The sequence below is a fragment of the Lampetra fluviatilis genome, chromosome 35 (genome assembly GCF_964198595.1).
Source record: "Lampetra fluviatilis chromosome 35, kcLamFluv1.1, whole genome shotgun sequence".
In the NCBI taxonomy this organism is placed as follows: domain Eukaryota; kingdom Metazoa; phylum Chordata; class Hyperoartia; order Petromyzontiformes; family Petromyzontidae; genus Lampetra; species Lampetra fluviatilis.
Genome location: NC_136309.1, coordinates 11770015 through 11797116, shown reverse-complemented (window position 1 = coordinate 11797116; position 27102 = coordinate 11770015). Strand labels below are relative to the sequence as shown.

At 51.0% G+C, this 27102-nt stretch overlaps 1 protein-coding gene across 3 annotated transcripts; it reads right to left on the bottom strand.

Moving 5' to 3' along the window:
• Nucleotides 1-1983: 1983 nt before the first annotated feature.
• Nucleotides 1984-27063, bottom strand: UTP6 (UTP6 small subunit processome component). Of its 3 annotated transcripts, none has more exons than XM_078872973.1 (20): nt 26954-27063; nt 19262-19418; nt 18917-19001; nt 17933-17974; nt 17420-17512; nt 17213-17260; nt 16739-16802; nt 14833-14951; nt 14087-14164; nt 13744-13825; nt 12632-12713; nt 10994-11202; nt 10276-10352; nt 9720-9797; nt 9056-9235; nt 8531-8611; nt 7951-8060; nt 6673-6739; nt 6059-6134; nt 1984-3255 (listed from the first exon to the last, which is right to left on the bottom strand). In XM_078872973.1, exons 2-20 carry the CDS (start codon nt 19351-19353, stop codon nt 3095-3097), a joined length of 1824 nt encoding a protein of 607 aa, XP_078729099.1. In that variant the 5' UTR covers nt 19354-19418; nt 26954-27063; the 3' UTR covers nt 1984-3094. The 3 variants fall into 3 exon arrangements, with proteins under 3 accessions (XP_078729099.1, XP_078729101.1, XP_078729100.1); XM_078872975.1 differs by lacking the exon at nt 26954-27063 and adding an exon at nt 26662-26781; XM_078872974.1 differs by lacking the exon at nt 26954-27063 and adding an exon at nt 21610-21706.
• Nucleotides 27064-27102: the final 39 nt, after the last annotated feature.

Here is a 27102-nt window from a genome sequence, read left to right as displayed (position 1 = left end):
GTTTTAATGGGGCTTTGCCCCTACACTCGGATTATGTATTGGTGGTCAGGTTTCCACGTACTTGAAAATAGCCTGAATTTTTGTGGAAGGCGCTAATATTTTGCTAAAGTGTGTTCAAATGTATAATACAAAATGTTTAAAGTTGTATATCATTCTGTTTGAAACGGATAACTTAAATATAGTTGCTTTGGGAAGAGGGAGGATTGTTTATACCATTTGTGTGATTCATGGAAATTGACGTTCACTTGAACAAAAAATGTAAACAATCTGTCGTGGCGTCAGAAGGCATCACTTTTTAAATGGCATCTTTTAGATTGCAATGCCACGCAGTCACAAACTTAGCTCACGATAATTGTTTGTTGTAACGTCACAAACATGTGGTGACCAGCTTCGACTGCTTGTGCCAAAGCCGCTCACGCCTCAAATATTTTGTAGATGAATGCCGTTGCGCAATGTTAGCAAATTGAGTTTTAAATGCCAATATGCAAATCAAACCAGTCCGACAAACCTTCCTCCAAATTGAATTGCGCAATTCAGCAGAATATCCTTGGGCAATGCTTTTAACTGGTTTCTTGAGGCAAAATAACTCAAACGAGTTCCTCAGTGCGCCTTGATGCTACTTTCATTGGGCAATACACTTCAGCTGGCTGCCACACTGTTTAAAGGGGCTCGACTCACCATCCTACTGCCGAAAGTTCAAATCCCAAGCCGATCATCATCATCCCTCTACTTTGTGGGAAGCCAACAGCGGTCGTTCATTTACACAGCCTGGACCCCTCACCTTGGGAATGCAGAACCACCACCACTGGCTCAGGGCTGCCAATAGAGGCGAGCACCACCACAGTGCATTGCCACCAGGGAGATGCGACTCCTGCCCAATTAACTATTACAATGTTTAGTTTACCAGGTAAGGCCCACTGAGCTATATAGCTCTTTCAGAAGCGACCTGGCCACAAATAATAGCTGAACAAACTGGCTTGTGTGTACATTTAGAGCAGCCCAATCACTCTAAACGCATGTTTCTAAATGTGGAGAAAAAAACTCAGAAAAATCCACACGGCCGGAAGAAACATCAAACACCACATATACAGTTTAACACGTAGGCTTTCGCGACCAATATTATTCATAATCAACGTTTTTTGGGTTTAGATCGCGTTATTTATAAATGTGTCGTAACCCTCCACCACCCGACATGGCCAATCAGTAAAAAAGTGTCACGTTGACAAAAGACAAATAGTTCACTGCTTTAGTCCACCGGTGTGTTGAAGCATGAAACCACAACATTTACAATTTGAGTACGACGTTTCGCTGGTAATTGCATCCAGCAGAGCCTCACCATTCTGGCGAATTGCCCAATGATGCTGGATGCAATTACCAGCGAAACGTCGTACTCAAATTGTAAATCTACACTATGGGGACCTCATTTGCCAGTAAAAATATGATAATTGGTTCTTTACCCTTCTATCTGGCAACAAAACTGACACCTTTTTACAAGGAGTCATGTTTGCATAGACCGCAATACCTGCAGTCATAAATACAAACAAAAGACATAACTCCGATAATGTGCACTGTCCTTGAAGTTGATTGGTCCACACCCGAGACAGCTTTCCTTAGAGCCTAGTCTCACATGGGTTGGACCAGAAGACGCCAAAAGGCGCACTTTTGGCGTCTTCTGGTCCAACCCATGTGAGACTAGGTTCTAAGGAAAGCTGTCTCGGGTGTGGACCAATCAACTTCAAGGACAGTGCACATTATCGGAGTTATGTCTTTTGTTTGTATTTATGACTGCAGGTATTGCGGTCTATGCAAACATGACTCCTTGTAAAAAGGTGTCAGTTTTGTTGCCAGATAGAAGGGTAAAGAACCAATTATCAAATTGTAAATGTTGTGGTTTCACGCTTCAACACACCGGTGGGCTAAAGCAGTGAACTATTTGTCTTTTGTCAACGTGACACTTTTTTACTGATTGGCCGTGTCGGGTGGTGGAGGGTTACGACACATTTATAAATAACGCGATCTAAACCCAAAAACGTTGATTATGAACCACATATACAGCAGGCATCAGGGTTGGTACTGAACCCACAACCTCCTGTATACCAGGTGACGAAGTTAACATCTCCTAGCCACCGTGGAGATTAGTTTTGTCATTCAAGTTCAAAACTCGATGATAGCAGCAGCCCCTGCCAAATGTCACCCTGCAAGACACAAACATGCAGTCGCAAATAAACGGCACTTGCCATCATGTTGGCAGCAGCAGGCAAGTTTGGCGGTTTGTATATTCTGAATTTTTTGCATTCTGCAATTTAATCCCATTACCCTGACCTGATCAATTGTCACAATCTGGGCTCAGGACTCGATTACCCTTAAAATTTCAAGACGCTTTGTATGCATTGTAAATTATTGATACTCGTGCGCACAATCCTATTGGTGTACCATGAGCTTAACGGCTTAAGGATCGTTGTCGAGCAATGAACGTTGTATGCAAGTATTTTAATTCTACTCGACTCAGATTTTATCCACCCTCGGTGTGGCCTGGCTGTTATTGAGCGACGCTAAAATGGTCGAGTTGGGGTTAAGCTTGAGAAGATTGAGGATGCAGCAGTCAGTGATGCAGAACGACTTCAGGTGCGGGCAGACGTCGCACAAAGTCCGCATGAATGCTCCTCACTCCAGTGGCTGCAGGGGCCACACTAACCCCGTGAGTACAAGACACGCACCTTGGCTTGTGCCACGCGCCTCGACACAGAGTTGACAGTAATCGTGGCAGTGTGGAACTGCGCGGCAAAACCGAAGTAAACGCAACACGCGAGGATCGGCACTGCCGCAAACTAAACGATGTCCACTTCCCTCTGGGACCCTTTTTGGACCGCGCCTTTCCTGTAAAGCCGCGTCCACACCCGAGCAATCGATTGCGCAACCCAACCACTCTTGAAACCATGTAACTTAAATTGGCTGTCCACGTGTGGACGTCGCACGAGTCCACGCGCGAGCGACTCGTTGCACCGCTCGGTTGTGGACTCGCCTGTAACGGGGGGGCGGGGGGGGGGAAACACAGGGGGCAGGGTGGAGTCGCGGGCGCCTGGCATTGCGGGCGCTACTGAAGCTGCCCAGCCTGCATGAGCGCAAAGCGCGAGATGAATAAGTCCACGTGCTCGGCCGCGAGGGTCCGCACGGCGCGCCAGTGGATTTTGCCGCAGGTCTCAGGCCGCCCCTTGGGGTGACGTCGCTCCTCCAGTATGTAGGCCAGCCACAGGTCTGGGGCGGCGGACGAAGCGGACGCGACCCAGCAGGGGAACGAGGGGGGCACATACGACATCGTGACCGATCAGAGTTGAGATCACGAACAACACTTTGCAGAGACGTTAACGCTAAAGCGGAAAATGCCTTTCCACCATTGTTAACACCGCCTTGTTAACTATAAATATATACAATGTAAAGGCTCTTCTGTAGAGTACAGCGTTGAGTAGTGGCAACACTCATGCCTAACAGTAAAAAGACCCTGGGGGTTTTTTTACCGACATTTCTGCATGCAGTTTAAAGTTCTCCCCCCAGTTTGCATGGATTTCGTCCTAAAAAAATAACGATGAAACTTTAATTGGAAAACATCCCCATGCTGAAAGATTACCTACAAATTACTCAATAGGGATCATACGTAGCAACAACACTCCCCCCCCCTCCCTACTGCTGCGGAAACTTGATGGGACCCTCCTGAAAAAAGCCTGAAACAGACTCAGTCAGGATTTTTCTGGGTAAAACAAGCAGAATAATAACACTATGTAACACAATTTTTGTTCCTGGGTATTCAGTGTTATTTCGCAATTGCTTATGCCTACGTATAGAAAATGGCTATTATTCCCCACAAACTTTGTTTTTGTGACCAGGACAGTGATATTTTTAAATGTACTTATTTTCAATGAGAAAACAGGCGAATGTGTATTTCCGTTCACATAAAGTCAGAAAAAACATGAATCAAAATTAACATGTATTTATACTAAAGTAATACAAAAATGACTACAAAAGATTTAGGAGTAGTTTATCGATATTTACGATTATACTGCAAATCACTTTCACGAATCAGCCCCCAAATTTAGTCTCCCATCATGTTCTCGTGAAACTGTTCTTGGTAGCAGCGTTCAAAGGCCAGTATATCCTGGTGGAAGCGCTCGCCTTTTTCCTCCGAGTACGCTCCCATGTTCTCCTTGAATTTATCAAGATGAGCATCAAGGATATGGACTTACAGCCCATTGTGCCGTAGTTCTTCACCAGAGTCTCAACGAGCTCCACATAGTTTTCGACCTTGTGGCTGCCCAGGAAGCCACGAACCACTGCAACAAAGCTGTTCCAAGCCGCTTTCTCCTTAATAGTGGAGCTTCTTGGGAAATTCATTGCACTCCAGGATCTTCTTGATCTGTGGTTCGATAAATACACCGGTTTTGACCTTTGCCTCAGACAGCTTAGGGGAGAAGTCTTGAAGGTACTTGAAGGCTGCCGACTCATTATCTCTGACAAATTGTTGCATAAGGCCCAATTTGATGTGCAGAGGTGGCTTCAGCATCTTCTGGGGGTCCACCAGTGGCTCCCACTTGACGTTGTTCCTCCCCACAGAGAACTGTCTGCTGTGGCCAGTCCCGCCTGTGGTAGTGCACCTTGCTGTCCCAAAGGGAAAGATAGCAAGGAAACTTGGTGAAACCGCCTTGGAGACCCATCAGGAAGGCCACCATTTTGAAGTCTCTGATGACCTCCTAGCCGTACTCATCATACTTCAAGGCATCCAGCAAGGTCTTGATGCTGTTGTAATCCTCTTTGAGGTGCACCGAGTGAGCCAGGGGAAGAGACGGATACTTGTTACCATAAGGGAGCAGCACGGCTTTGAGGCTCCTGGATGAGCTGTCAATGAAGAGGCGCCACTCATTCTGGTTACAGGCCATTCCGATTGCCTCGAATAGACTGGTCACATTGTGGCAGAAGCAGAGCCCATCTTGACGGGTGAAGAAGCTTATACTCTTTGGGTCTTTCAGTAAAGTCACGTAGATAGAAGAAGCTGCAAAAAGGTTGGTGACGCTTCCTCTGATCTGCGACTTGCACACTTTCATCCAACAAGTTCCACTGCTTGAGCCGAGACATCAAAAGCTTGCAATTGGACTTGGTGAGACCAAGATCTAGATCAACGTCTTCCTCACTCTCTGACTTGCTGCTCTCTGCTAAAGACGACTGCTCTCTCCCACCAAACTCTTGGGATAGGGAACTTCATGGCTCTCTTTTCCTCTGTACCATCCTATAAAAATAAATTTATTTCACCCAGGACTGTGTAAGAAATTCTTGCAACATTTTTCATATATGATATATTTTTTCAATAACATTGAACATTGTCAAAGATTTTATAACATAAAATTCCGAGCAAAAATTGTCCATCTTACCTTCCACAGTTTTTTGCATTGCTCGCAGGTGAAATGAGGTGCCCAGGGTTTGTCTTGATCCCCGACAGGCATACTGAAATATGCCTTGTAGGCCTCACACATCTTACCAGATGCTTCCACAGAGCACTTTTTCGCTCTTGTCTTGATAAATTGGCCGCAGACAAAGCAAAATGCGTCTGCCAGATGCTTGCAGCCTCTTGATGCCATCTCAGAAAAATGCAGATATTTATTTAGGCAGCTGGAACTAAACTGAACTGATGGGCTTAAGGCCCCTGTATTTATACTACTATTTATATGACTGGAAAGTTCTAGAATGTTCTAGAAGTTATTCCAAGTTTACTCAGCACTGAATCTATCTGGAATGTTCTGAAAAATAGGTCAATTTAAAAATATCACTGTCCTGGTCACAAAAGCAAAGTTTGTGGGGAATAAGCCATTTTCTGTACTTTTGAGGCAGAAGCAATTAGGAAATAACACTGACTACCCAGGAACAAAAAAAAATTTGTTAGTGTAATAATCTAGGCACTGGCAAGGTGTTCCCATCAGCGAAGACTCCACCAGCCCCTGAAGGCCAGCTTGCGGGCCACGTGTGCGGGCCACGCGTGCGTGCCGGTGAGCGGCGCACTCGCGACGCGACTCACCAGGCTCCATGGCACCGAACTCGCGCAGCGCGCGCTCGTAGAACTCGCGAAGCTTCTCCATGTGCCCACCGGCGGCCTGCGTCCCGCATGGCAACAGCAGCAGGCAGCGGTCACTCGGCGCGTAACGACGCATCGCATTCGTCAATTAAAATTGTTCGCTAATGCTCGTATGTATGTGGAACTTCTTTCGCACTGTACGTAGCCAACTGTGCTAATCGGAAGTGCAGGGGGAAGGACAACGAATTAAACAAAAAAAGCAGTTCTTAAGAAGACACATCGAATCGCGAGACGCGCGTCGAATCGCGCACGTGAGGATCAGTGAGTCGGGATTCATTCACGTGGTATGATAATGTCACACAGAGGCAAGTACAGCCGGTGCCATCACACAAACGAGCCAAGGATAAAATGGGAAATAAATGAGATGGTAAAATACAGATGAGAATAGATTCTTGAATTGAACTGCGACACCGACTTGTGAATCCCTGGAGCAGGATTGGCTCGTTCCGAGCTTGACCCTTCCCCCCTGTAATTCAGACATTTTAACGGCGATGCTGAAAGACGTTGCGATGAGTTTAGTGGTGGCAGAGTGAAGGGGGTGTGGGGGGGGGGTTCACCTGTTCCTTCTCGATTGCGATCATCCGCTGGAAAAACTCCACCGAGTGGGGCCTGCATTCCTGGAAACTAAAACAACAAACGATAAGCAATCGGCGACGCATGCAACACCACACTGGCCAGAACAAAGCAAGCGTAGTTCATTTGATGCTAATCACAATGCGTGCCATTGACATACTCTCATTGCCTCATCATCCCTCTGGGATTGATACAATGAGCACCACTTTATAGGTGCACCACTTTGTAAGTCAATGGTTGTCGTATGAATGAATACATGTGCTGGCTGGCTCTTGCCATCGGAATGTTGAATTTCCACCGCTAACTCCGCACACCACCGCTCACTTAGGACCGAGGGAAACGTGTCATACTGCTCCAGCCGGGATTCCGTGACTACGTAAAATACACAAGTGGCTCCGAATGTACACGACAGCCAATTTTAATTTGATGAGAATGTTTGTAACAGAACGAGCGGTCCTCCTTCACCATGCACGTAATGTTGGAGCCGTTTAATTTTGGTCGCCGTGTCTACCTGCTGAGACGAGCAACGCTCATCTCTGTCGGCGAATCTGAGGCTGTAATAGATATTCCACATTTCCACGGCGGGAGCCAATTCCTTCACCATTGACTTCCCAGAAATCATCTCTCAGATATCAACTTTTGAGGAGTGATTTGGGCGATTAGATTCCCGACTGTGGTTTTAACTATGAATCTCCTTTGCCAGGCCGCACACAATAACCAGTGCCACCTGGGCTGGTAACGCAGATCACTGTCTGAAAACTAAATGAGTTTAAAAACGGTAACGGTTTAAAAGAAAATTAGATGGTTGAATAAGTGACAGTCATTACACCATCTGTCGTGAGACACGCTTTGATTGTTAGGTTCTAAAACGAGGCTGTGTGTATGGTACGTGCCCTGTACGGGTGATGTCATTCAAACATGCAGGGCATGATGGGAGGAGCAAGCCATTGGTCACAATTGCGCTTCTTGCTGTGTAGAAATTACCTAGAGTGGAATAATAATAATCATTCAGGACGTGTAACGCACAGTTATCGTTCACTCTCTGGGACAGAGAAGAATTCAGAGTTGTAGGAAATCAGAACCGGTGCCTATAATTCCGCAAGCTCTGTAGTCCTGTATTGGGAAGACTGTTTAAAGATGAGTTTCTTATCATCTACAGATGGTGTTACACTTGATATTAGTGGTTAATAATCTAGCAGCCAGCAAGCGCAAATGGCCAAGACATCTCTTTTGAAGTCACTGAAAAGCGATGGTGCACGAACCTCTGGAAGACGCTCTGGGCTTTCTTGTATCCTCCATGCTTGTAGGCCCAGTTGAGGAACCTCCTCTTGACCGATATCGACACTTTCCGTGCTGAGCTCAAAGCTAGTTTCTGAAAATAATAACCAAAACGGCCGTGAAATAGTGCCGCCGGAAGGGAACACAAAATTAAAACATAACACACGTTCTGGCAAACAATTAAACATGCAAATCCTGCTGAGGAACGGCCAATGTCGGCTTATGGATCTTTGTGATCTCATTACATATCTGACGCCATGCAGCCAAATAGCTGCTCTGTGTGAAAGCCGGAATGTTTCCGACGCAAGACCTTCTCTTATGGTCCCCACCTAATTCTGCATTCACATTGCAATTGCCAGTCACACCAGACATAAAACACCACAGCATTGAAGAGATGAGATGAGTCCACCGCTGGGCAAAATTTATCTTAACCCTCCACTCATGAATGACACGGGGGGCCACTGCCACCAAACGGCTCACGAGGGCCACCGACCGAATCTCATGTACGAATGGCTGCTCGGTTACACAAGACGTTCATTTGCGCTGTGGTTGTAATTGCGGTACCTGGTACAGGGCCTCAGTCTCCGCCTCGGGCCGATTGGCGTTGCTCCATTTCAGCCAAAGGATGATCACCGGCAGGAGTTTCTGCGTTTGTTTGGAGAGACACGCAGATGCCCATGAACAATAAACACACGTGCAGCCCTTTTGTCAATTCACTCAATAAACAGCAAAGGGCCTCCCCATGTCATGCTGGCCGTGGCTGTTATTTGACCACAATTCACTAGGCTAGTCAGTGCAGGCTGGTGAAGGTAGGAAAGAGCTTAGATGTCGAAGCTTCGTAGAGTGCAACTATGGATATTGTCTGCACTGCCTTCCTCTGTTGATGGGAATATTACATGCGGTTCGTTTATAAACGGTAGGCCTCGTGCCTGCGGGCCGTGGGTAATGAAGTCCACAAGCCGGGTGACTCCCTGTCCCTGCCCTAACCCCTCGGTTGGACAACCCGTGACGTACGGCCATAGCGGCACAACGGCAGGCGCGCCTCTTGAGCTGCGCCCGCTCAGACCAAGAGCTCGCGGAGCCTCACACCTTGTCAGGGATGCGCTCGGTGGCCTCCTGGAAGAGGCGCGGTGCGTCGGCGCTCGACTCCCCGACGCGAAGCCGCAGGTGGCAGAGCCAGGCGTCGCGCGAGAGCGGGTAGCGCTCGCACATCAGCTGTGTCACCTTGCCCGCCTCCTTCTCCTGGTGCTCGCCCAGCAGTATCTGAGCCTTCAACGGGAAATTGAGTGGTCGCGGCAGCAGCGGCGAATGCGGCGAGGGTCAAACGAGCACTGTAAGCTGCGTTGGGGGAAGCGGGGAAAACGCCGACACGAGGGCGTGACACACGCCACAGTGCGCGGTTCCCCCCATCCGATTGTAATTGATTTGCGGGGTCACCTTCTGAGCCACAACGATGTCACATGGTGCACGAGACAGCGCCATGCGTAGCAGCGCCATTGGGGAGCGCTTGTGGCATGTGATGATGTCATCGCCTTGGCCGAAAAGGCTTATCTATTTAGTACTAGTTCTTCATTGCCAAATTTAGGTCCAAGTATGCCCAGTTTTCGATAAAATAAGTCCCTAATAAGATCACAACTTTATGCAATTATAATCATCACGAGAGTTATAATGACTCCCTGCGACAGTAGATGGACAGACACAGACTGAGGAATGTGGGATGTCATGATCCTGGAAATTGACATAAAATCCTCACCCATCTCTTGTAGAGCTTCTCCGACAGCAAGCTGGCCTGGTGAGCCCGGTCAAACAGTACCAGGGTCTGTGCCTTCCGCTGCAGAGAAAGAATCGGTCGGCTTCAACAGACGCCTCGACCAACACTGCATCATACTGAGAGAGTGAAACAGTGCTGGGTGGGTAGTTTTGGGTGGGCAGTGCTGAGTGGGCAGTGCTGGGTGGGCAGTGCTGGGTGGGTAGTTTTGGGTGGGTAGTGCTGAGTGGGCAGTGCTGGGTGGGCAGTGCTGAGTGGGCAGTGCTGAGTGGGCAGTGCTGGGTGGGCAGTGCTGGGTGGGCAGTGCTGGGTGGGTAGTGCTGGGTGGGCAGTGCTGGGTGGGTAGTTTTGGGTGGGTAGTGCTGAGTGGGCAGTGCTGGGTGGGGAGTGCTGGGTGGGTAGTGCTGGGTGGGCAGTTTTGGGTGGGTAGTGCTGGGTGGGTAGTGCTGGGTGGGCAGTGCTGGGTGGGCAGTGCTGGGTGGGCAGTGCTGGGTGGGCAGTACTGGATGGGCAGTGCTGAGTGGGCATTTGCTGTGGGCACCTTGGCCAATAGGTTTGCTTTGGAACTCTTGGACATCCTTCGCAGGCAGAAGTTGATGAAGCAGCTCCACATGGCTTCTGTGGGTCACAGCAGACATTACCGGGTCAGCAAGGGCTCCGGGTCAAACACCGGAGGTGGCCAATGGCTCAGCGGTCCGGGCGCACGGCCGGCACCACCGAGATCCAGGGCTCGAGTCCGGGTTCAGGCCGCCAGTGGTTACACTGCGTTACCCCTCCGTGTAGTGGAAGTGCGGACTCTCACCAGCCGCACAACACCACCACCACCACCGCCGCCACCGCGGGAATTGTCACTTAAGTCATCTCCACTCCAGCTACAATACGACTGGTTCCCCACACGTTTAGATGGAGTAAGTTACGCTGGTTTACGCATGAAAGCCGCACAAAGACTCAAGACTCTTTTCCAATGGTCTTGCCAACTTGTTGCATTTGAGGATGACAGTTGCTATGTGATTACCAATCAGGTGATTTGCAATGTAATAAATCTGGACTGTGGCACTGGCAACAGAGAGGCCTAACTCTTCTTCGAATTACATCGTTAACATCTACCGCGAAGCAAACGGGACATCATTATGGTATTAACTAGGGAAGCCTGCTCGAGTCCAAACCGCGAACCTCTGCAACAATCGGCCAACGCCATCCCGCCGGGCCACGTCACGCTACGCACGTGAACTCGCGTCGCTGGCACGGCGACTCCTGACCTGTGGGCAGAGCGGCAACAGCCTCCTCGTAGACGGCGACGCAGCGCGCCACGGCGCCCGTCCAGGCTGTCGTGCCCGATCCTCCGGCGTCGCCGTCAGGCCCCGCGGCCGACGTGTCGGCGGAGGCGGCCGTGTCGTCCTGGGCCCTCAGCTGGCGGCGCGCCACCACGTCCCACGTACGGTGGTCGTCGGGGTGCCGGCTCTTCAGGCTGCCACGCGGACACGGCCGTGAGCTCCCGCGGGCCACTCCGCCGCTCGGCGCGTCAACGCAGTCGGCTCGTCGCGTTTCACTGGCTGCCGATTCAACTCGGGGTAAACGGCTCGGGGTCACGGCGGGTGGGTTTTTTTGGCCGTTGCGGTGAATGTAGCGCCCCTCGTGGCTGCGGGCTTCACTTGAGCCAACCGAGAGCAGTGGCTCTTAACCTGGGGTGCATCACACACCCCCTGGGGGTGCAAGACATTGCCAGATTTTTTTAGAAGGTAAATCTAAAAAACTAATTAATCACGGGAACCTAAGTATTTTTACTTTGTTTCATCAAACCTCTGTATTGATTAACATTTACATTTTTTACGATTGAGAACCAAAGGGGTGCAGGCTGCAGTAAAGGTTAAGAACTACTGGTTAAGATTATTTAGATTATTTTACTGCTATAAATTTCCACATGACAAGCCACTTTTGTTGAGGTTTCATTTGTGGCCAGGTCACTTCTGAAAAGAAGCTAATAGCTTAGTGGGCTTTACCTGATAATTTTAAGTGATTTGTTTACCTTTCATATACTATCGTGTTTTGTATTGTTTGTTGTTGTAACGTTCTGACCCAGTGCCCCTACTGGACATCTGTAAAAAAAAGAGCTTTATAGCTCATAGGATTCCTCCTGGAGTATAAATATTCTGATTCGATGTCCTTGTCTGTGCATCTGTCGATTCGATTCTGAATCGGCTCTTTGCCAATCCATGGCCGGATAAAGACCTCCCCCGCGCCGTGTGGGAAAGTTCCAGGGGTAGTTTGACCGTACACTTCACAAGCGTTGGTCGGTGCGGGTTGGTGATGGTGGGGGGTCGGGGCCGGTTCAGGCAACGCTTGCCACCGGCATGAGCTGCGGCCGGGAATGTTCGTGGCGTTGCGCGCCAACCGGTGTGCCACGTGCGAGCTACGACGCGCCATGCATGGTTACGGTTAAATCATTTTTTACTAATTTTCATTTCTCGTTTGTATTGTTCCTCCATCGTCTCATTTAGCACAGCCCCGTTTGGTCCATCGGCCTAAACATTGCATTTAAATTTGCAACAATCTGGAAACAAAACAATGCGCGAAACTTGAGGGCTCATGTTGGCAGCACTGGAGTGGATGTCAATCGATGAATCACGGATGCCCAATGCCAATGGAGGGGAAGACTGTCCTGGTCTGTGCGGTATCACAAAGCATCGCTAACTCAAGGCACAGCACCAAGGACAAAGGCCGACAACAATTTAGTACTGAAATTGTATTTGTATTATTTACGTTGGATGTCTTTACAAGCGTTGCCGTGACCCCTAACCCCACCCCACCCTCGATTTTGAGCACCGAGGTATGTTTTAAGCATCGTAAAGAATCACAAATGCAGGCAGAGAGCACAGGGGAGAAACTCGGGAACTCACGTCTCCCAGATCTCCTTCTGGAGCTCCTTCGTGAAGTCAAAAGACTTGGCGATGGATAGGAGCGTGATGTGGAACTTCACACCTGGTGGACACAGAGCGGAGCGGCGACGCCGGGTTTTAAATGCACACCGTCCAACCAGGGTCACCCTGACTGCTACTGGCACACGTCGTCACGAGGAATCCACAACGCATCTCGCAGAGCGGTGCGGACCCTTCGTGTTGGCACAGCACAGCCCACAGAAGTGGGTAGCACGGAGCTACCTCTGAGATCCATTTAAGTGACCTCTGCTCCATACAGTAGTGGACAGCAGCGTTGGGAGTAATAATAATAATAAAATAATGTAAATTTGGAATGTGGCGTTGCACAGTATTCGCCAACTCTCGTAGAGAGGACGACGCAGAGGTGCAGGGAACCACAGATGAGCGGGAAGGCAGCAGCCTTACGGTCAGCCGGCGTCAAATTCCCCCACTAAGCTCTGCGGTGCCCTACACATGGAGGTGTTATTGGTCAATGAATGAGCGCTTGCATGCGGGACGAGACCGGAGCGTCTGCATAAAAACCCCTAGCGTGGAAGGGGGCAGCGCTCCATCCCAAGCACTGCCCAGGGTACGAGCTCCTCATCAATGCCCACGGGAAGGGAGTTTTGTGACATTTGTCCTACGATCCACCAACCCTCGCTGTCTCTACAGTGCTGCATTATAGGGCACGTGTGTAGCCATCACCGGTGAGGAACACACAACTGTAATGGCTAGTGTAATTAAATTAGCGCATCATTCACTGCAATCCTTTAAATACGGCCGTATTACAGGGTTATAGTGTATGCCGTACACGCTGCTGTAATCAGATCACCGGGACTCGGCACGGCCAAGCACATTTTTCCGATTTAATTTATTTTTACATTTGACATTTGTTAGATTAAAGATGAATTCCTTATAAACGTCTCGACAGGCTCAGTGGCACCACAGTGCCCCTGCGCTTGGCACACCCGATACCGTCACGCATGTGCATTGTACACCACCGGCACACCGTCACGCCCGTCCGGGTTTGTGGTGCAACGACGACGACAAAAGCGGCCGTCGTTGGTAGCGAGCCGTGCCGCGCGCGCACACACCTGAGATCGTCCTGGAGGCGTTCTGGTAGACGCGTTGCGCGATCTCCCCGCTGAGAACGTTGTCCGGGAAGTCCTCCTTGGTCTGCGGAACGGCGTCGCGCACACACAGAGCCCACGATCGCTCACTTGCATGCACCCCCCAAACGCGATGAACGCAGTGGCGGCGATGGCAACGACAGTGCGGGACAATCAAATGAGAGCCCCGATGGTGGCGCGGAATGATCGGACGACAACTACGACGACAAACATGATGGAAATGGGTGACAATTGGGCTGGTACCAGGATGATGACGATCATGGTGATGGTGCGTAATGACTGGGTAAGCTCCCGTGCCAACGCTTACCGTTTCTATCTTTGCGAGCTGCAGCACCTTCTGTACGTTCCGCAGCCTCTCCGCGTGCATCAGCTCCATGCGGAAATACTGCAGACGGGAGGGGTGGGGAAATAATGGAAATATGTTATTTAACTTCTTTCACACCATACGTAGCCAACCGTGCTAATCGGAGGTGCGGGTGAAGAACAAACTAAACATGAAAAGCAGTTCAAAATAAATAAGTTTTCAATCTAGATGATTTAAGAGTGTATAGCTCCAGTGGCTTCGTAATATCCGAAAAAAGAGGGTTCCAGACGGCCGCAGAAGCGCATCTGAAAGCACGCAATGTGGTGACCGTCTTTGTTCGACGGCTCGCCAAAAGCCGCTGCGAGGATGACCAGAGTTTGCGTGATAGTTTATGCTCCTTGACGAGCTGAGCGAGGTATCGTGGTTTATTTGTGGCAAGCTCTTTCTGTGTGTAATGAGCACAACCTTATGCAGTAGTTCAGCACCTGGAAGCCAATGCAGCTCAGCAAGCACTGGACGTACACGGTCAGACCTTGCAGTGCCTCATTTATTGATAACAATTACCCACCCGCGCATTCACTGGGTTCCCAGGGATCTTGGAAGTAGTTCTGCGATAACAGCTTCCTGCTCTTCGAGAGTGCTGCTCACTGCTCGTGCCGTCTCGTCACGGAGGAGCGGCGATGGATCGAGCCGAAACCGCGGCGTTCGAACCGCGGTGCTGCAGCGCCATAAACGAACACAAAAGTCACCTCCTGGTAGAGCTTGGTGCTCTCCGGGTTGAAACGAATCGCTCGCAGCAGGAGTCTCCGCGCTCGCTCTGAGGACTTGTTGTCTTCCATCTCCCACTTGGCTGCCAGAATCCACAGCGCTACGGGCGCAGTGAGGGAGACAAGGGTCAGAGGTAGGCAGGGGCAGCGGTTGTGGTGGAGCACGGGGGTGGGGAAGGAGTGGTGGTGATAAGAGTGCAAGGGAGGGGCGGTGGTGGAGTACAAGGAAGGGTGGGTGGAGCACGGGGAGGGGCGGTGGTGGAGCACGGGGAGGGGGGGTGGTGGAGCACGGGGAGGGGGGGTGGTGGAGCACGGGGAGGGGGGGTGGTGGAGCACGGGGTAGGGGGGGGTGGTGGAGCACGGGGAGGGGCGGTGGTGGAGCACGGGGAGGGGCGGTGGTGGAGCACGGGGAGGGGCGGTGGTGGAGCACGGGGAGGGGGGGGTGGTGGAGCATGGGGAGGGGGGGTGGTGGAGCATGGGGAGGGGGGGGGTGGTGGAGCACGGGGAGGGGGGGGTGGTGGAGCACGGGGAGGGGGGGTGGTGGAGCACGGGGAGGGGCGGTGGTGGAGCACAGGGGAGGGGGGGTGGTGGAGCACGGGGAGGGGCGGTGGTGGAGCACGGGGAGGGGGGGTGGTGGAGCACGGGGAGGGGGGGGTGGTGGAGCATGGGGAGGGGGGGTGGTGGAGCATGGGGAGGGGGGGTGGTGGAGCACGGGGAGGGGGGGTGGTGGAGCACGGGGTAGGGGGGGGTGGTGGAGCACGGGGAGGGGGGGGTGGTGGAGCACGGGGAGGGGCGGTGGTGGAGCACGGGGAGGGGGGGTGGTGGAGCATGGGGAGGGGGGGTGGTGGAGCACGGGGAGGGGCGGTGGTGGAGCATGGGGAGGGGCGGTGGTGGAGCACGGGGAGGGGCGGTGGTGGAGCACGGGGAGGGGGGGGTGGTGGAGCACGGGGAGGGGGGGTGGTGGAGCATGGGGAGGGGCGGTGGTGGAGCACGGGGAGGGGCGGTGGTGGAGCACGGGGAGGGGGGGTGGTGGAGCACGGGGAGGGGCGGTGGTGGAGCACGGGGAGGGGGGGGTGGTGGAGCACGGGGAGGGGGGGGTGGTGGAGCACGGGGAGGGGGGGTGGTGGAGCACGGGGAGGGGGGGTGGTGGAGCACGGGGAGGGGGGGTGGTGGAGCACGGGGAGGGGCGGTGGTGGAGCACGGGGAGGGGGGGTGGTGGAGCATGGGGAGGGGCGGTGGTGGAGCACGGGGAGGGGCGGTGGTGGAGCACGGGGAGGGGGGGTGGTGGAGCACGGGGAGGGGGGGTGGTGGAGCACGGGGAGGGGCGGTGGTGGAGCACGGGGAGGGGGGGTGGTGGAGCACGGGGAGGGGCGGTGGTGGAGCATGGGGAGGGGCGGTGGTGGAGCATGGGGAGGGGGGGTGGTGGAGCACGGGGAGGGGGGGTGGTGGAGCACGGGGAGGGGGGGTGGTGGAGCACGGGGAGGGGGGGTGGTGGAGCATGGGAAGGGGAGGTGGTGGAGCACGGGGAGGGGGGGTGGTGGAGCACGGGGAGGGGAGGTGGTGGAGCACGGGGAGGGGAGGTGGTGGAGCACGGGGAGGGGAGGTGGTGGAGCACGGGGAGGGGAGGTGGTGGAGCACGGGGAGGGGGGGTGGTGGAGCACGGGGAGGGGCGGTGGTAGAGCACGGGGAGGGGGGGTGGTGGAGCATGGGGGAGGGGGGGTGGTGGAGCATGGGGGAGGGGGGGTGGTGGAGCACGGGGGAGGGGCGGTGGTGGAGCACGGGGGAGGGGGGGGTGGTGGAGCACGGGGGAAGGGGGGTGGTGGAGCACGGGGAGGGGCGGTGGTGGAGCACAGGGAGGGGCGGTGGTGGAGCACGGGGAGGGGCGCACCAGGCTTGCTGGGATGGATCGCGAGCATCGTAGTGAAAGTCCTGCCCAGCTGCTGGCGGCATTTCTGCGAGTGGGGGAATGGCGTCACATTCGTCAATGCACCGTCGCGCGCAACCGAGGGCTCAAACCCCCCTCTAGGCCGCCTCCCGCCAAGTGCGACCTTGCATAACGAACTGCACAGTCACGCAGACCGATGCCATGGTCTCGTTAACTTGCACATTGTTAGAGGGCAATCGGTAAGGACACAGGGGCTGTTGGGCAACAGGTTACGGCAGAAGGTCGACTAGAAATTGAATTCAAAACACACGACGATTGTCAGATACGGGCGACACTGCGTATTTATAGGCACGACACTGCGAAGCGACGCGGCTAACTCCGGTGCATTGTTCAGACCCAGTATCACAGTCGTCCTTACAGCACGCGTCACGACAACCGCCCCAGTGGCCGCGCTTCTCGGAACTCTGCGCCACTCACCCACTGCTTGCAGAAGTCGATTTGCGTCAGCCACATCTGCACGTCCTCCTGCAAGACAGCAGCAAGAGATGGCAAATAAAGAGTGGGCCCCCCCGTGCGAACCGGGCAAATACACGAGCCGAGCCACTCGTTGGGTGCCCGGCCCCGACCGCGGGAAGAATGGTGATGCGCGTCAAGTGATGGGACGTGCAAGGGGAGGGCGCCCACCTTCCACTTGTTGGTGGCGCGCGTCAGCAGCTTGTTAATGCGACGGATGCTCGCAACCTCGATCTCTTCTTTCTTGAACCTGTAGCCCGTGCGCTGCGTGGGGGGGGGGGGGCAGGAAGGGGCAGGGAGGGCCACGTCACCACGAGACGATGGCCACGAGTAAAACGTTGAGGTCGCCACACGTCAAACAAACTCGTCCAGAGAATAAACGAACGAGTCCTTCTGTTGGGTGCAGGACGCGTGACGGCTACAAGAGATGATGGTCCCGACGGAGGACTTCATCCAGTAGTGGATTGACCACAGCTGCTGCTGATGAAACGTTAACGTGCTTGTGGGAGTGAAACGGCGTTCAGAGATGATGGCCAAAATAGTACCACAACGAATGCTGACTGACTGAGTCCTCCACAGAGGCCCGGCTGGCTACGTTGGTTACCAAAACCGATAAACACTCTGAAATGAACCCCCAAAACCCAGAGAAAATCGTCGTGACAGATGAGCCAGATGTCCACGCACCTTCCGCCGCTTACTGATGAGCTCCAGGAGGTTCATCTCGTACTGAAAAACACGACAAGGAGAGAGAAGACACTTGTAAAGTTGTTTTCCGCCATGACATTTTAGTGCACAGGCGCTGTTTGAAAAAAAAAAAACGGCAGCACTGGATAGAAGACGGTAAGTATGGGTTGGTGAAGGCGGCGAGATTAAGATGTGCGAGCATCTTAGTGCAATACAAAAACGTCTATTTCTGCACTGCCCACAATGAAGCGCAGCCCCGCAGCCATCTGTGGCTGAGTGAGAAACCAGAATGTTCAGGCAATCAACCCCAAACGAGGTGCAACGCCGGAGTTAATCCATCGCCGGAGTCGACTCCAACCAGCAGTCTGAGCAGTCTCAGGGCTGCGTCTCAGCCTCTAAAACTCAGGCTCAGGTCGCTCGGACGGTGGCGAGATGTTAACTACCTCGCCTGATACACAGGAGGTTGTGGATTCCATCCTGACTTTTAAAAATTGTATATTTGCAGTTTGCATGTCTCTCCCCATGGTCGCGTGGATTTTTCTCTGGGTCCTCCAGATTTACCTCTACATTTAGAAACATGCATTTAGAGTATTCGGCTGCTATAACTTTCCACATAAGCCAATTCTTTGAGCTTTCATTTGTGGCCAGGTTGTTTCTGAAAAAGAGCCATATAGCTCAGTGAGCCTTACCTGGTAAAATAAAACAAATATGATCATTTTATAGGATGCTTCCAAAGACCACGAGAGAGTGAGCGGTTCAGCATTAGCTCGGCTCTGGCTCAGCTCAGGATCAGCTCACGTACATCCTGAGCATAGCTGGGGACCACACTCAAGAGCCGGCTCACTTGAGCCAGACCGAAGTCTGAGCCATCTCAGTGTGACCACCGTCTCGGCGTGGCGGCGATGGCGGAGGTGATGCGGAGCCGCGCTCCAGGTGGCCGAGCCCCCTGGCCGTGTCCCCCTGGCCACCTTCCACTCTCCCCACCTGCACGTAGCTCAGGAAGTCGTCCTTGCTGATCGCCCGGCGCTCCAGGCGGTACTCGTGCGCCGTCACCTTCTTCAAGATGCACCTGGCAACGGGGCACACGCAAGGAGTCAGCGGTAGCACTCGACGCTGTGTGATGGTGTGTGTAGCTGTCTGTAGCTGTGTGTAGCTGTGTGTAGCTGTGTGATGGTGTGAATCTGTGTGTACCTGCGTGGAGCTGTGTCGAGCTGTGTCGAGCTGTGAGTAGCTGTGTAATGCTGTGTAATGCTGTGTAATGCTGTGTAATGCTGTGCGAAGCTGTGTGATGCTGTGTGAATCTGTGTCATGCTGTGTGGAGCCCCCCACTTAATCTCGCCGCTGGAGAAGAGCCCCACTCGCTCCAGCTGCTCCAGCTCTGGGATTCGCTCCTCCAGGCGCCGCTGCACATTCTCTGCCATGATCTCTCTTCCTCCTCCTGCTCGTGGTCACGCCGCGGCTCCGCTCTACCGCCCTGGTGCAAGACCTGGGGGGAAACCCGTCACATCAGCGCTTTCAACCTCTCTCTAAACTATTTTCACCTAACCAGGTAAGGCCCACTGAGCTATATAGCTCTTTTTCAGAAGCGACCTGGTCACAAATAATAGCTCAACAAAGTGTTGTATCACGTGGAAATTTATAGCAGCTAAATACTCTAAACGCACGTTGATTCTAAATGTGGAGTGAAAAACCAGAGGACCCGGAGAAACATGCATGCAACCATGGGGAGAACAGGCAAACTTTAAATATACAGGTGTTAGGGTCGGGATCGAACCCACGACCTCATGAATATTAGGCGAGGTATCTTCTTGGTTCTTTCGGTAAAGTCACGTAGAAGGGAAATAATAAATAGCCATAATAAAATAATTCTCACGACGTTTCGGCCACAACGCAAGCAACCGTCCTCAGGTGAAGAATAGATCTGTCGGGAAGACAGCGTCTGAATGAAACACCCCAGGCTTGGAGCGTATATTTAAGCTGGGTTGGAGGGGGAAGAGCGCCCTGACAAAAGAATTTGCATATCAAGAGGAATTTAGCATATTTATGGGAAATGCAGATATGGGATTAGAACTACTTGTGAAATGCGTAGGAGGTGGGCGGGGGGTTTCAAAGTCATATTATGCCTGTGCATAATATGATTAGCAGCATCAAAGGGAGGGGATAGGGGTAGCATTAATAAAGGGAAGGAATGTTAATAGTATGTAGCTGCAGTAACTAAACCACCACGTAAAAAACTAAAGTATAAACTAAATAGTATCATCAGTATACTAAATATACTCTCCAATAAGCTGAGCTACTAACAGTAAGTAATACATTACAATTCTACGTCGCAAAAAATACAATATGCTTCCAGCTAAACTTTTTTCTCTTACATCACACGGGTCTACCCCGTACTATATACTGCCATAGACAAACCCAACATTAAATTACATACTGTATTACTATACACCACCCTATACCTTCGACTATACATTGTAATATTACACTATGTATTATTCTACCCACCCTACTGTATATCACACTGCTGTATATTCACTATACAATTACGATACTATATATTACCTTATAAATTGTATTAAATATTACAATTTTATACTATTTATTATTATACAATCTGCTATACACTATACCATTGACCGTCGCGTGAAAGATACTAAGAGGAAGCAACGAAATATGTCAATGGGAGAGTGGTGATAGGAGACTTGCAGCGGAGCAAAGAATCCATTCCCTGCGGAGAATACAAGATATATAGTCAATGCCAGTGAGTGGACTGCGGTCTGAAAGTCACCGTAAACGTGAACACAATCATTTAAGATCCAAAATGGTTTGTTACGTCCTTCCAATGATTGCTGAGCCAGAATCCATCTTCTCGGTTGAAATTGTCTCTGTGTTTGTATATGTGGATCGCCTCATGAACGAATCTCTCATGGTAGCCAGATGGCTTGCAGAGAACCTCTGTCTTTGAGAAGTCAATGTCATGTGAGCCCACTGAATTGTAACAGTGATCTGCCATGGTTCAGGTCTGCTTTATGTTCACGGATGCGGTCCGAGACATGTCGTTTGGTTTCTCCAATGTAACTGCTACCACAGAGGCAACTTAGTTTGTAGACGCCAGGGTACTGTATGTCTGGAACCACATCTTTTACAGACGGGACCAGATCACGGATTTTATGTACTGTGTTGAATCGGACCTGGATCTTGTGTTTAATCAGGATTTTGGAGATCTTTTTTGTGACCCCAGCAATGTAGGGTAAGGTGATGGTTTTGAAAGGCTCCTCAACAGGATCCTTCTTGATGGTTGGAGTGATGGCTTTGCGGATTGTGTAGTCGGAGTAACCATTAGCCTTAAGAGCTTGGCGTACGTGTTTGAGTTCACTGGCAATGTGTTCCTGGTCGGAGATGCATTGGGCTCTATGGTATAGAGTCAAGGCGCTCTTCCTCCTCCAACCCAGCTTAAATATACGCTCCAAGCCTGGGGTGTTTCATTCAGACGCTGTAATCCCAACAGACCTATTCTTCACCTGAGGACGGCTGCTTGCGTTGTGGCCGAAACTTCGTGAGAATTATTTTATTATGTTTTATTTTTATTATTTTATTATTTCTCTTCTACGTGACTTTACCGAAAGAACCAAGAAGATGAATCCCTACAGTCACGAAAGCTTTAAATCGAAATTTACCAGGCGAGATAGTTAACTGTGATGCCACCGCCACGGAGTCGATCGGCGGATGCCTCCACCTACGATCCCGCCATCCCGAGCAGCGAGGCCGACGCTGCTTCCCCCTCACCACCCCCCACCTAAACACACATACTCACGCATCTCCCCCAACACATAGAGCGCGAGGGGAGACCTCCTGGCTGACAGGTTTTTACCCGAAAAGCCCTCATAGGGATAATCTTAACGGTTTCCTGCAGCCAGGGAATTGGACGGTCTCCTCCGACGCTAACGCGCACCGCGGCATCGTGGCTCGAGTGCAAAGTTGCATGGTCACGACGGGGCCGCCCAGCCACCGCGGTGAGGACGCGCACCCCCACCCCCCACGGATCGACAAGGCAGATGGGAGTTACGATTAGTTAGTGGCAGAGGCACGCGGAGGCCTCGGGCACAACTTTTCACGGCGAGCCTTTGTTATGGACGCCACCGCATAATTGGCATAACAAAAGGCGGCTCGGGCGCATATGCGCCCATTGTTAGGGCAATTAAAAGATGAAGATGGGGAACGCCACGACCCGATTGGCTAGGACGGCGTCCGAGTCAGGATCTCTTTGTAGTTTTGGGTATAAAAAGAGGATACAGAGAGGTGAACTCGCGCTCACTCGAAGAAGCCAGCGTTCGAGGCGGCTCCCAGCTCGGCCATCCGAGAGTCCGTGCGATGTGTCGCGGTGAGCAGCGAGGAAAACCAACGGAACACCGAGTGCTTCAAACCGTGAGTAAGGAGGTAAAAGCATATCGTAAGCAGATAAATTGGGAATAGACTCAGGGGCATCAGAGTAGGCCAGCTTTGTCGATTCACACTGATTTAACAACAATTCGCAGGCAGCCGATAATAAATCGTTAATAGCTGATCGTGGCCTCGTGTGATCTCGATGCGAAAGTGAGAACGTGCGCGGAGCTGTGTGTGCGTGCGCACGCTCACCACGTGTATGATCCGCGTTCCACAGGTGCGCAATTGTAACGTGGTTATTCGACGTGGAGGCGAGGGCCACGCGGAGCTGTGTGTGCGTGCGTACGCTCACGTGTGTGATCCGCGTTCCACAGGTGCGCAATTGTAACGTGGTTATTCGACGTGGAAGCGGGTGCTACGCGGAGCTGTGTGTGTGTGCGTACGTTCACTACGTGTATGATACAGGTGCGCAATTGTAAAGGGGATATTCGACGTGGAGGCGAGTGCTGCACGGGGCTGTAGGTGGGCGCACACTCGCAGCGTGCGAGAGCTGTACGTAACGGTGTAAAAAAGGGAGGTATCACGTTTGTTTGAAGGGGAAGTAATACAACTCGGCAACTAGTCATGCCTCTCACGCGAACCCGAGGTGGAGGGGAATCATCGAGCGACGGCCCCAGCCCCATGGGTGATGAACCCAGCGGCGGTTCGCCTAGCAGTGAGGGGTCGGGTAATAACGGTATCCCGGCAGTCACCACTCCCCAGGGAGAGATCTCGGGGGCCAGCGACCCTAACATAACATCTCGCCACCGTAGCGCCTTTCTCTCTATGGTACCACACACTTTTGAGCTTCCTATAGCTTCTCAGCAAACCCAATAAAAAATATATCGTTGTGAACCGTTCATTCAACAGTGGATTGATCATGACTGATGTGTGTGCATTGCTTTCTCAATTGACATTCCACTATGGACGAACTTGATACCATCATGAAAATGTGGAATTCCACAATCGTGTGTCGCTCTCCCCTTGATCATCGCCTGTTCCCCTGGCCTCGTCTTGATTCAATTAGAACCACAGACGGTGAGTCTCGGGTTTAATCACTCACTCCCGGGGGCATGTCACCGGCTATAAATGGGGAATGGCAGCTGTTGTTGTTGAATTGGTAATTGTTTGGATGGCCCTGTAATCGTCTATTTCATGGTTTTATTTGGATATCTATGCTTGTTTCAATGTTTCTGTATTTAATAGTGTTACTCCGATGTCTCTTTGTGTCCGTTTTTGTGTAGTAAATGGTGGCTGTTGTCTTTGTGGGTTTGTTCGTCTGTGTCTGTGTTGTTAATGGTGATCATTTTTATTATCATTATGAAGTCAGTTGACCCATGGCACCTGGGTTTGCCCAGTGACTTCCTGCCAGCGGGCGTTAGACACTTCACGTGGCCTTAACGTGCACATGGCCTGGCACAAGCGCCATGGTGACGTCACCGCCACTTAGTGGCGAATGACAGTTGTTCTTGTGTTAATGATGCCACTCATGTGGGGAAAGTTTCCCAACAAAGTCGAATAAAATCTCCAACGTGATTTTGACTTCATCCAAAGTCCATTTCCATCACTAAATTTTAACATAAATCCCCCAAAAAACATAAATTATGCTCTTTTATTCAAAATCCGGTTTCATCCCCTTCACCTATTACAGATATCATAAACCAAACCAGTGAACAATCAGTGCTTCAAATACCTGGATTTACCGATCAATTAAAAAACTTACATTCCAACCCCATATTGATCACATCTTAAAAGAAAATCTAACCGTAAAAGATAACTTGTATGCAGGAACACTGTTTTCCCTTTCGATTGCACCTGATAATTGCTGAAACTATCATTCTACCACTTTTTGACTCCTGTGACGTTGCTTACTGATCAGTGACTAATTTAATACTACATAGACTAAACCGCTTCATCATTCTGCTCTTTGATTTACACTTTGATGTACCATACAGAACCCACCATTGTCACCTCTACTTAAATTACAATCTCACGTCACTTGATGCAAGAATAAATCGACATTGGTTCCTGTTCATCCATGATTCATTTTTGGCAAATCTGCGCTATACTTACTTCATTACCCCTTTTTCAAACCCAAGAAACCTAAGACGTCCATCCAATTGCCTTTTAACTATCCCTGGACAACAATCTTTTGCCATTGCAGCACCAACGTTTTGGACAAACCTTATTGCCCCCCCTTAACCTGCAAATCTTCCTTAAACAAAAGATGGGTGCAAAATACAGCCACATTTGCCACTGTGATTTGTAACTCTGCACCTTACCCATGTATCGATAGTTAAAGTTTAAAGTGCAGTGTAAGCGAGGGACTGTGTTGTCTTGGCTTGTTGTTGTTGTTTTACTGCCTTTCCCAAGCCTGCATTTGGTGTTGACAAATCTGCATGAATGTATGTACGAGTACAATTTGTACTTCCTTGCTATATTTATATTTATTTGTTCGTGACTTGCTTAACTTCTCTATCTTACCCGAGTATCGTTTAATTGTATTTGTTGTTGATGCAACTTACTGACCCGCCCCTACGGGAAAGCTGTGAAAAAGCTTCAGAGGTCGTCGGATGGTCCCAGTCTAAATAAATATTGAGATTTGATTTCCTTGTCTGCACCCCTGTTCGTCAATTCTGGTCAATTCGATTCTGCTGCTGCGAAGCTTCGACTAATGATTCGCAAACACGTGGAATTGTGTTGACTAGTCGATTATTTTCGATTAAATAATGAGACTAAGACCGTGTGGATTTGTCATCAAGACGATGAAGACTAATGAGGCACCACTGAGAAGGACAACTGCACAGTACTGGCAGTGTGAGAGATGTAAACAATATCATAAACTTCACCCTTTCCGGCAATAATACGGGAAGGTGTAAAGATGTTCAAACACCAAAGAGACACCAATTGCAAAACATCGAGTCTGTAATAACCACACACACGGTAAAGCATGCACATAAACATAGCTTTATAATGTATGCATTGTCTTTGATATTGATCGGCATACACCACAGACAGCCTCCTCTATCGCCTGGTCTCTATACCGGTGGTAGACACGATAACAACGCCAATTCCGCGAACAGCACAGAGGCAATGTAAATACCAACACATGAATAGCTCCAGTTGAGCAGTTTTAACTGTGGGGACCCTGTTTTCCGGTATCAAAATGATGAAAAAAATAAAAGGCTTTACACATGGTCAAAGCATATTTCTTTCTTTGCATGTTTTACCACAAAAATGTGTGGTTAATTTAGACTTGATATTAGGAAGAGCATTGGAGCTATGCACTTTTAAATCTGTATAACTGGTTTGTGTTTAGTTTGTTAGCCTTGCCCCGCACCTTTGATTAGAACGGTTGGCTATGTACGGTGCGAAAGAAGTTCAACATACACATATATAATCATTCCTAGCAATGTGTCTAATGGGCGTTTGAACATCGAAACACCTCCTGTATCGTTGCCGTAAAGTGTAGAATCAAACACTGGGCAACAATAAAGGTGTATGGCCTGAAAGTTTGGCCAATTGGAATAGACGTTTCGGACAATGGCTCTTCCATGCAATGTTTATAAAGTACCATTGACGGAAACATCGCCTATTATATATTGTTTTATTTTAAAGCCACATGACGTTATTAACAAGTAATTTGTTTGTGTTGGGGTAAGTGCTGTTAGCGAGCACCTATACAGGCTGGAACAACACACGAGGGGGTAGTTGACCAACACCACGCCCGGCCGCCTTCGTCTCCCCAGCGTTTAAACATCACACCAGGTACCCATTTGAGACCGAGTCGACCTAGGAGAGTCACGAGACCGATTCAGATAATCGCCACCGCCGCTTGTCGTGAATCGAACTCGGAGCGCCGCCGGGTTCGTAGCGCAGCACAGCGCTAAGCGCTCCACTACCGCTCCCCACTGCAAGCGCAGCAGTAGCGGCGTCGTGACATCATTTATACACTGTGTATATATATACACACACAGTACACCGTTTCAAATACTTAGAGACATTAAACTACCGCATTGACAATCTCCAAGTCTAGCGATTAAACGGGACGCCTGTAACAGTCGCCAATGCAAATCGACGATCACGTGAACCGCACAAGCTCGTTGCGAGACGTTTTCTGTGATAATCTATAACCAAGATCCCCCGTGAAGCCTGTAACAGACTGTAGGGGCAAGTGCTGTTATACGAGCAGCACCTATGAAGGCCGGCAACGGCACACGAGGGGGGTGGGTGGCCAGCACCACGCGCGGCCGCCTTTGTCTCCCAAATGGCGGTGTTTACTACACACCGCCGCGCCAGGTACTCACTTTAGTCGACCGAGGGGGAGGCCCGGGACCGGTTCAGAGATAATCGTCACCACCGGTGTTGACCGTGAATCGAACTCGGGTCGCCGGGTTCGTAGCCCACCGCGACTGCGCTCAGCCACCTCCACCAACCACCAACCACCTCCACCAACCACCTCCACCGTGGCCGCTTGCAGTTACATTCCAACACCGCCGATTGATTCTCCGTATTTGCGATGTCGCTAATCATTCACAACCTCAACCACCGATAGTGTCGCGCAAAGGCGGCGGCGGCGGCGATGACGATGGGCCTCACCTGTGACGAGGACGCGGGGCCCGCTGAGGGTGGATGCCTTGGCTGGCGGTGGACGCGAGGAGCACGTGGCGCCCTCGTGGAGGAAAAAAAAAACCTCTGCCCTGGCAAGCGCCTCCTGCACCCCTCCCCCTCCGAATACGGGGTGGGGG